General features: G+C 57.4%; 2 protein-coding genes and 1 non-coding gene across 3 annotated transcripts in view; 1 reads left to right on the forward strand and 2 right to left on the reverse strand.

The window, feature by feature from the left end:
• The first annotated feature begins 2,017 nt into the window (after positions 1-2,017).
• Positions 2,018-2,092, forward strand: B0I36DRAFT_t148. The gene has a single exon. It is a non-coding gene; the product is annotated as a tRNA-OTHER (tRNA).
• Positions 2,093-3,235: 1,143 nt separating this feature from the next.
• Positions 3,236-5,880, reverse strand: B0I36DRAFT_353400 (uncharacterized protein; the record flags this gene model as incomplete). Its single annotated transcript, XM_046157206.1, has 5 exons — positions 3,236-4,221; positions 4,398-4,943; positions 5,146-5,458; positions 5,663-5,724; positions 5,823-5,880. 5 exons carry the CDS (start codon positions 5,878-5,880, stop codon positions 3,236-3,238), a joined length of 1,965 nt encoding a protein of 654 aa, XP_046008809.1.
• Positions 5,881-6,628: 748 nt separating this feature from the next.
• Positions 6,629-10,201, reverse strand: part of B0I36DRAFT_417486 (uncharacterized protein) — a gene marked incomplete at its 5' end in the record, with an annotated part of 66,506 nt that continues 62,933 nt past the window's right edge. The window contains 5 exons of the mRNA XM_046162114.1: positions 6,629-8,095; positions 8,164-8,541; positions 8,829-9,124; positions 9,274-9,306; positions 9,920-9,962. Coding sequence (XP_046008810.1) covers positions 6,709-8,095; positions 8,164-8,541; positions 8,829-9,124; positions 9,274-9,306; positions 9,920-9,962 — 2,137 coding nt within the window. The 3' untranslated portion in view covers positions 6,629-6,708. The remainder of the gene's footprint in view (positions 8,096-8,163; positions 8,542-8,828; positions 9,125-9,273; positions 9,307-9,919; positions 9,963-10,201) is intronic.

Here is a 10,201-nt window from a genome sequence, read left to right on the forward strand (position 1 = left end):
GGCCGGCGGCCGAAATCGTGCTCGGACGGGGTCGATCGCGAGTACGGTAGTGAAGTGTAGTAGCGGGTTTACGTACGGTTGTACTAGTACCCGCTGCGTAAGCGACAGAACACAGAACGTGAAGACGGCCTCGTCTAGATATCCGTCGTCGCCGCCGCCCTCGCGATTCTCCTCCTCCTCGCCGCCGCCCCCTACCCGGGAGCTCTCCTCCTCCGTACTATCGAGAGCCTCTATAATAGCCTCGAGAGCGGCCCACTGCTGGTCGGTAAACTGGACCTGGTGCTTCCTCCTCGCCTCCGTACGGCCGAGCCGGAAGACCCGGACGCAGTAGCAGAGATAGCGCCGCCAGTAGCTCCGGTACTTCTCCATCGTATGCGCCTCCTGCTTAACGCGGAACGGCCGCGGCGACGGCCGGTTCGGGTCGCGGCTTGCTAGCCAGCAGAGCGTCTCCACGGGTACCTGGCCGATCCGCCGGCTACACCGCTCGATTACCCGGTTGAAGCTCTGGCCCAGCCGTACGAGCGTCGCCTCCGAAGCCTCCCTCTCTTTCCGGACGGACCAGCTTAGTTTAGCTAGCTCCTTCGTCGATAGACCTGGCTCGGCGGCGCGCCGTAGTTCCGCCATATCCTTGCCGGCCAGATGCGCCGCCCAGCCCATCTGGCTCACCCACGGCGACTCATAGTCGACGCCGGCCTCGTAGTCGATAATCCGGCCCCGCTCCGCCTCTTCGGCGGCCGCTTTAGCCTCGTACGCCGCCATGTGGGCCTCCCAGACTTGACCTCCGCCGCCGCTGTCCGGCCCCGCTGCCGCCTCTGGGGTCGCCTGCCGCCCTACCGCTAGCGCTTCTACAATCCAGTACCGCGTACGGCGCCTCGCTGACGAGAACGACTGTAGCTGTACCTCGTTCCAGCGCGCGTAGCCCGTACCTAGCGAGCCTTCGCAGTGGCTAGTATCGCCGTCGGCTGCTTCCCTCGCCTGGTGCTTCTGGACCTCGTCCCGGCTCCTCGTTACGAACCGGCACGCCCTACAGCGGAATCCGGAGTGGACCTGGAGCTGCGGGATAGCTGGACTACCGTCTGCCGGTACCTCTGCTTCGTGCGGCTCTACGAGCCCTCCACGGCCCTCTACTGCTGCTGCTGCTACTGCTGCCGCCGATTTGACTGCCCGTAGCTGGCCGCCCTTAAGCTGGTGCCTCTGTCGGTAGTGGGTAACTACACCACCTACGGCCGCTGCGATTCCTGCCCTACATAGTGTGCAGACTAGTACGCGGCTTGCCCGATATAGATAGAGCTCTGGTGTTACTGCTGGCTCGGTCGTTGCTGTAGCTCTCGCGTCCTCCTGCTGCTGCTGCTGCCGCTGCTGCGCGGCGCTGCCGTAATCGCTCTCGTAGTCGCCTCCCTGGCTGCTGCGGTCCATCGTGGAGTACTACCTGTCGTATGCGATTCTCTTCTCGGTACTACTTCTGATCTTCGACTCTTGCGTATATTCTTGGGAAGAGACCCTAAGCTAGTATTATAGTTCAATCGAAATGCGCGCGCGCGTCCGTTTCATTCTCCTCCTCCCTCTATCTCCTCTTACGCGCGTCCCCTCTCCCCTTTAGACTCCCCGGGCTCGCGCTGTTACGCGTACGCGCTTATCTCCTTTTTATTACCTATTACTTACCTTGTCCCCCTTTTCGCAGCAGTGCCTAGCCGTACACGCGTAGCTGAGCTGGGGGGGTTAAGGTTCGGACCCCTACTAGTTAGGGTTGGGTTAGCTAGGGGTTAGCACATTTACGCTGGCCGGAATGAACTCAGGGTACCGGAATGAACTTAATAGCCCGTACCCTTCCGGGCCGGGAATGACCTACCTCCGCCGCCGAACTACTACCGCCGCTAAACTACTATACCTCTGCCGAACTACTACCGCCGCCGAACTGCTACCGCCGCCGCCGCCGACCTACCTGCCGACCTCTGCCAGCCTGCCACGGCCAGACCCTATATATCCAAATAAGCAGCCAGTCTCTTAAGAACAAACAGGCCCGGTGGTCAAGCGGTAAGACGTCGCTAGCAATTGCTAAGCGGAATCCCTGGTTCAACTCCGGGCCGGATTACTGCGCCTACTTGAGAATCTCTTCGTCTCGTAGAGATTCTCAAGTGGGTAGCTCTTTTTGCCGGCACCCCTTCCTCCGCTTCGGAGGTATTTTCGCTATGTTAACTACCTGCCGACCTGCTACCGGCTCCGACGAACTGCCACTACTCCGCCGACCTGCTACCGCTGCCGCCGTACTACCTGCTGACCTGCCTGCCGGCCTGCCTGCCGACCAGCCTGCCGACCTGCCTGCCGACCTGCCTGCCTGCCTGAGCCTTATATATCCAAATAAGCGACTGACTATTCAACAAACAGCCAGAGAGCCTCGCTGGTCTAGCGGTCATGACGTCACTGCTATATAGCTCTCCATTCCCACGTCGGCCGCAGGAATAAGGGTCCCTGACCTGAGCTTGTGGAGCCATCCGACCCGGACGCTCGAGCTAGTCACAGTTGAAGAGCTAGGTTCGACTCCTAGGCGTGGCATTTTTTTGGCCCTCCTCTCTCTGCCTCTCTCTTTTGCGCGCGCCTCCTGCCTGCCTGCTTGCTCTGGCAGTCTGACGCGCCTCCCTCGTCGTCGTGCGGCCTGTGCATGTACGCATATGAGGGCGCGACTGGGCCCCACAGGTTCGGACCCCTGCTAGTTGGGGTTGGGCTTGGGGTTGGGTTAGCTGTGGGTTAGCCCATTTTTCGCTGGCCGGAATGAACTCAATCTGGGGTTAGTTGGGGTACCGGAATGGGCTCAATGGCCCGTGCCCCCGGCCCCCTGTCCCACCAGGAATCGCCGAAAGTGAGGCCAACCCGGCCGGGAATGATGGTCAGGGACAAGGGTTTCTTCGTCCTTTCGTACCAGATCAAGGGAAGTAAAGTCTATAGAATGCGCCGATAAACCCTCAATTTCATCGCTTGCCATGTATGCGAACATTATCATAAAAAGCCGCTGAGCACACTCAGCAGCTGGTCCTGGCTCATGTTGCCAGAACAGGAAATCAAAACAATCGCTGCCAAGACTGCATTGGACCTTTGGGGGTTCCATGATTCGTGCTCCCCTGTTGACAGAGTCATCATAAGAGCCCACAGATTTGGTAGCTGTGTATCTTAGGACTGTTAGCAAATCGTTCCGAGTCCAAGATCGCATTGTCCTGATACGATCGGTCCTTATTGATACTCAAGAGGAAAAGGGAACACAACTGACCTCATGTTGAATCATTTGTTTCATCTTGTTCGTGTGTGTACGGTCTAGCGGCACCGATGAGGATGAGGACGTGGCGTTATGCTGCTGATCCTGTGCTGACGACAGCAGAGCGCCAAGCGCGGCTCTCAGCGTCTCCCTCGCCTGCTCACCCTCGGCCACGAGCATGAGCTCCGTTGTGTTGAGCATCTCCTCATAGAAGCCGTACCGCTCCCACTCGCTCCAACCCTTTGTCCTCGAAGACTCAAAGACACTCCCAACCAGCCTGCCAAGGCCCCGATTGCGACTGAGGCGCTGCTCGTTGGCCAGGGCAGCGGCCTTCTCCATCGAAACTGCTGCTGCTGCCGTTGTTGAGGCGAGAGAAGGCCCACCCGTGACAGTAGCAGTAGCAGCATTGACGGCCGCTGTCCTCGCGGCCGTCTCCTCAAACTTCTGACTGTAGTATGCCAGCACCATCGAGTCGAAGCTCTTGAAACCTGTGGCCTGAGCGCACTCGAGGATGACTTCGAGGGCGTCGCTAAAAGCACGTTTGCGACCGTCCCGATCATTATTGCCGCTGCTGTTGTTGCGGACACCAGCGTTCTGCTGGCCTCGCGATGATGTGGGATGCTCCTCGTCGGAAGACGAGAGGTCCATCGCCATACCCAACGATCCCGACCCAGCGTCGCGTAAGCTGCTGGAAGTGGTTGACGAGGGGTCTAGAAGCAGATCCACGCCGGATGACAGCGACGATGAGATCCCGCTACCCGTGAGTCTGCCGTCGCCGCTACCACCGCTACCGCTGCTGTCGCCGCTACTTCGCACCTGCATCAGGTTCTGCGCGGCCCACTCCTCCATGGCCGCACCGAAGCCCATCATCTCGTCGTGGTCCGGCATGGCGCTTTCCTCGTGGCCGCCAGCGTCGGCGCCTTGCTGCTGTTGCTGACCCAGTAGACTGTGCTCTGTGCCGGCAGTGATTCCATCTTGTACATCCCGAAATTGTTCTGATTAGATAGAGTTAGCAGAAGATCTTCTGAAGGCATTTCGTCAACACTGTGGAGGCCGGAGATTAAAATACGGAGCGGTAAGAGACCATGCTTGCAGGAGAAAGAAGAATGGGGGCAGCCGCAGGGGGCAGAAAGCACAGCGTGAGACCTACGTGTTCTTGCGTCGACGTTGTGCTGCCGAGGCTGCTGCTGTTGCGTGTGGTCGCCATACGTGGCTCCTATCGCAGACTGCGAGCTCCCACTAACGCGAATATTGGATCGGGGTTGCCTGCCGCTGCCATCTGGTGGCGAGCGCAGGTATTCCATCACCAGCTGATCGGACAGCGCGAAAGCACCTTCTACCTGCTGGTGGACAGGCCCATTCGCCGACGAGGGAAGCAGGCGCTGGTATGCGTATGAATCGGCGGACGCGCCGTCGTCCTCGTGCACGAGCGGGTCCGCGTCATCGTCTATGGCGATGACCGTCCCAGATGAATCGAGGCTCTGTTGGTGGGCATGGTGTTGGTAAGACAAAGTGGCCGGGCGCTTTGCTGCGTCGGAGGAGGATGATGGCTGCTGCTGCGTTGACTGTCGTTGGAGATTCACAGCTTGGCGTCGAAAAGCTGACGAGGACGACGAGGTGGAGGACAGCGAGGTATCTTGTTGCCGCCACCTGGACTTGGTTGATGCTTGGTCTATTCGAGCTCGCATGCGGTCCACTACACACGCGCGTTAATGGACACGAGCTCACAGGTATCTTGGGGGCGCCGATGGGGGTGTGGATGCGGATAGAACAGTTACTGTGTAGACCCAAGTCTGCCAAGGTGGGTCGCCTGGCCCATGGGGGAGAAGAAGCTGAATGACGAGAAGGGAAAAGCGCCGCGACGGCGAGCGCATGAGGTTTCTGGTGATTGAACTTACTGCATGCCTTTTGGGAAACTCTGCCGTCCAAAGGGCGTTGCTGGTCCTTTGGATTCAGTGGGCCAACTCCAGCCATCATGGCCGACGCTCTGAAGTCGGCCAAGACCGTGTCAGGGATCCTGCGTGCCGAGAGAGACTCCATGGCGATGAGAATAGGCAGGGCCCACGATGATCGTTCAAAAGCTCGATGTTCAGGACAAGTCTCGTCCGCGACGATCGGGGTGGCAAAGCCGGTGGCTGCAGTGGGGTATTTGAACGGAGCAGGGTAGCAAGGTGGGGAGCAAATGAGTGAGGCTTGGCTTGTCTGTAAGCTCTGGCCCCGCCGTTCCGTATTCGTTATTTGTCCTGAAGTGAGTAGCATCTCGAGAATAGGCTGTCACTCAGCCGGCTTGGTGCATGTCGTGGCATGCGCTGCGCAAAGTTACAACGAGCTCCGAACTGTAGTGAGCAAGACACAGATGTGCAATATCTCCACGCCTCGATTGCTTAGTCGAGCAATCCATCTGATCATCCTTACTTGCGGTGGCCTGTTGGCATGCGGTCTGAGTTGTGCAATACACAAAAACATCCGGCCCACGCCTGTGGTATGGCATTATTACGTATCAACAATGGTGGGCGGATTCACAAAGGTCGCTGAGGAAGACCCTGAAGACCCTGAAGACCCTGACGACCCTTACTGGACGCAATGTGGGGAACACGCGACTGATTTTCGTCCTTGGCCACGCGGATCGCCATCCGGGCAGTGGGGCGTGCTGACAAGGAGTATCGCACGAAGCTGACATGTGCCAGCAACAAGGGATTTCATACTGGTCGAGCGCGTTGGCCGTAGGCCCCATCACCCAATGGCAGATGCAAGGCCGGCCACGTACATGGTGGCGAGAGGACATTTGTGGATAGGGACGTGGATGTGAGGGTGGATGTGAGGGTGGATGTGGTAAACGGTCTGGCGATCGACCGCTATTTGCAGTCGTGCTGGAGTCAACAATCTCTCATCATATTTGCCCCTGTGATGTTGCAAAGCAATTCGTAAGGCTGGGCGTAAGTCGCATTGCTATCCGAGGGTAACGTAATGTGCCCCTGTCTCCCAACCATTCAGCCCCACAACAGACTCATAACCCTGAACACATGTGACACGCATTTGTGCCGTAATTGCCCGCCGATGCGGGACTTGAGACTTTAGACTTGGCTTACATATACATACTAAACATCGTCTTCTGGGCATCGCATGGACAATTGTCAAACGTCAAATGGTCTTTCGGATCAGCCTTGTGGGTCAGTTGGACTTGCGTATAGGGGAAGTGTTCCGGTCGTGATATTTTGACTGGTGGGATGCATGACTGCATCCCAACCAATTCCAATCCTACAACGTTGTAAAACATCACGACCGGGGATCTTCAGCACATGCATAGCACTGTTGCCTTGTATTTGGAGTCACCATGAGCGAGATTGCAAATAACAAATGCTTCAATTCATGCCTTTCGGCCGCTACTGTGTCCTGCCTAGAGGAACTCTATGACTCGAACACGCTTTCCCCTCACATACATACATGTCCACCTCTTCCCATCACTTCAGTTTGTGTGCACCGTGCTCGAGTAGTAACTTCGACATGGCTTCCCGCTCTGCTTGCGGCAAGGGCATCTTGGTCAGAGTTGCGAGCATGGGCGAGCCATAAAGGTCTTTGGCATTCGGGTCCGCTCCATGCTCCAACAGCGCCGTGACGAGCGCCCGATCGCCACGCTTCAGGGCCGCAAGAAGCACCGGTGACCCCGATACGTCCTTGCCGTTGGCATTGGCGCCCATGGCCACCAGCTTGAGCGCCAACTTGCCGCGACCTTGGTCTACACACCGGTGCAGAAGCGCCGTGCCGTCGTCATCCTTGGAGCTTGGTGAAGCCCCGTGCTGCAAGAGCAGGTTGACCACGTCTTCGACGTCGTGCTTGCTCTTACGCTTGTCTAGCGCTGCCAGGACGAGCGGCCTCCCCGTGAGATCCTTTGACTCCGCCGCGGCGCCGTTTCGGAGCAGGAGCTCAAGCCACGGTGTTGTGGGAGTGTCACCCAGCACGCAACGTGCAAAGTACGGCTGGCCATATGAGTCCACCTGACCCGCGAGACTCGCCCCACCGGCGGCCTTGTCTGCCAGCAAGAGTTCTGCGATGGGCATGTTTAATGTCTCGACGGCGTGGTAAAGCGCAGGCTTATTGCGGTTGCCGCTGCTGAAACTTGAGCCGGCATTGTCGCAGACGCTCGGGTCCGCCCGGGCCTCGCTGCTCAGCAGAAATCGCACAGCTTCTGCCTGGTCCGCAAGCACAGCGCATATGAGCGCCGTGTAGCCCTGCTCGTTCCGCCCATTGACGTTGACACCACCCTGTGCCACGAGGCTGCGCATCTGCGCCACCTCGCCCCGAATCGCAGCCTCGCAGAGTGCGACCACAAGAGGCTCGGGCTTGGGGCGTAGCGCATTGGCCACGGAGCGCAACGGGCCGGTGATGCTGCCAAACAGCTTCTTGTTGCCGTGTGGCGGAGACGGCGGTTTGGTCAACACGCCCTTTTTCTTCTCGCTTCCCTTCTCTTCACCACTGTGATACGCCGGCGACGGTGGAGCGTAGGCTGGAACCTCGCCCTCTGCCTTGCCTCGCTTACTGTCCCATTCCTCGAATTTCGAGCCTGTAGAGTCCGGCGCGGCCTCGAATGGCGGCGGCTGGCCCCGTGCGTCTGAGGGCGCCTGCAGCTCGTACAGTGGGGGTGTGGTCTCGATCGCATCGTTGTCCGTGTCAAGCAGGGACATGGGTGGAGCCGTCGCTCGAAATGTCAGAGGCTGGGTGGCATTGACAAGGCCGCCATCGAGAAGGATGCCGCCAGAGCTGGACACGTCGGAGCACGCGCTGGACACTCGGGCCAAAAGGGTGTCGACATCTGCGGCAACACGGGTCGTATTCGCTTGTTGTTGTGATCTATATCAGTAGCACAGAGGTCAGCGGATTGGCATCATAAATCAACGCGGTGAGGCCGAGTAACATACCTTGTCAGCATCGACGCCATAAGGCCAAAGAAGCTCGCCGCCACCGCCGCAAAGTGGTCGTATGTGAGTAGCGCCGCGAGGCTGAGCTGTTGTGGCGACGTGCCGCGATCCAGGCGCATGAGCTGCTTGACGAGTGTGGCGACGGCGGCATCGCAGCCCGGGAGGCCGGTTGCAAGGGCGTCATGCGCGTTCTGTGATGAAGCATTGCGGTTGAGTACATCGCGGAGCTCAGTCGCAGCAGTGGCGAGCTGGCGCAGCTTGGCCGTGAGGCCCTGCAAAGTCTGCAGCTCCGTAGGCAGACTCGTTGTGTTGATGTTGTTGCGGGAGAGGATGCTGTCTTCGATCTCGGTGGCGCCGGTCGAAGCCTGGCGGGCAATGCTCGCACAGGCGACGCCAAGTGTAGAGTGTGATGATGCCGTCATTCCGTGTGATGGCAGCTCCAGACAAGTAGTAGAGAGCCCTGGCGGTGTGGTAATGGACAAGGGACGCTGATGTCGGGTCTGGTTCTTCTCTTATTGTGTTGGAGGTTGTTACGTCGATCAAGTAGAGGCTGTTGTAATGTTCGTTCTTTGTGATGTCTGGTTCAAGTGGCTCTTTAAAAGTTGCTCCTTCTTCACAATAGATATAGCGCCCCTCAATGCAATCCCGGAATGTGGCAGCCTAACCCGGTGACATCAGAGGTGTTGGCAGTCCAAGCAAACATGAGGGGCAGACGGACGGGGATCGCGGCAGTGCCGATCGGAGGCTTGCGTGTTTGCCATGTCTGGGACACAATCGCATGAGATTGCCGACCAGGGATCCCCATGGTCATCTTGTTGCCTGAGGCTGCGCCTGTCTTGGCAAGGCGGGGGCAGTTTGTGTCCTGTGACGCTCTTAAACCCAGCGTGCTGCATTGCTTGACTTTTTGCACTAACTGTGCCATGCCAAAGTTAGAGGCCGCCAGAAACTGCGACTGCTGCCTCTGTGCAAGCAAGGTGCGACATCCTCTCTACGCTTTCGCCGCTCTCCTTGCCTCTCCCGGCGGGCACTGTTGTTATTACTGACCTCCTGACCTCACGTAATAATCCCTGCCCCATCGACTCACGTAATTCTCTTATCCTGCAAACTTACTACCGACCAACGTAGGGCTGCATGCACTAACCCCTGTAATATTACGTGGTACGCTAATCTTTGCAAATTGCGCCAATCACAACCGCCCTTCGGGCCCCTCCCGCGCGCGATACTTGCAATTACTCCTTCGGGAAGGTCCCATACTTACCCCAGATGGACCAATTAGCGCCGTGCAACTAAACTGCTGCCTTAATTGCGCGCGTTCCATGTCTCACAGCGTGGTGGCGCAGGGGAAGAGCTGCCTCATTGACGCTCACGTGGAGATATCTAGCATGTAATGTGGCGGGTAGGCAGCGAGCAAGTCTTTATACACATGTAGAGTTCACAGTTATGTCATGCAACCGGGGATGGCAGATTGTGCCACCCCGGCCCAGACGCGCCCCGTGATAGAAGATCCAGGAACGTAACAGGTGGGCATCACCCCACATCCATGCCCACGACGTTGGGGGCATTCATATGACTTGACTCAAGGTCGCATGATGGGAGGAGTCATTACACGGACATCCACAGAATGTTGTCGCAAATCAAACCATGTTTTGTGAATTGTTCTAGAATTAACTATGAATAAAACGAAAATGAAAACATAAAACCCTCCCGCAATGTAAAAAGCAACAACGTAGTGCCATTCTATGTTGCTTTTACTTACATATCCACCAGCAGTGCAGATAGAGACCAGAATTGAGATACCGCTAGACGTGAAATGAAATTGAAAATGCATGGGAAACAAGCGAAAGACAAAGGAAACTGATAAAGGTTAAATAAAAACCTCTGGCCATCGACGGTCCCGTTCCCACCTCCTGAATCGTGAGGAGATCTGGTATAGGCCAGCCCACGATGTAACATTGTCATAAGTTCCAGGCTCCTCTTTTTTTTTTTTTTTTTTTTTTTTGGTGGTTGTTTTTGTGGTTCCGATAGTGTGTAGATTTAC

This window comes from Microdochium trichocladiopsis (genome assembly GCF_020744255.1).
Source record: "Microdochium trichocladiopsis strain MPI-CAGE-CH-0230 chromosome Unknown B0I36scaffold_9, whole genome shotgun sequence".
NCBI classification, from domain to species: Eukaryota; Fungi; Ascomycota; class Sordariomycetes; order Xylariales; family Microdochiaceae; genus Microdochium; species Microdochium trichocladiopsis.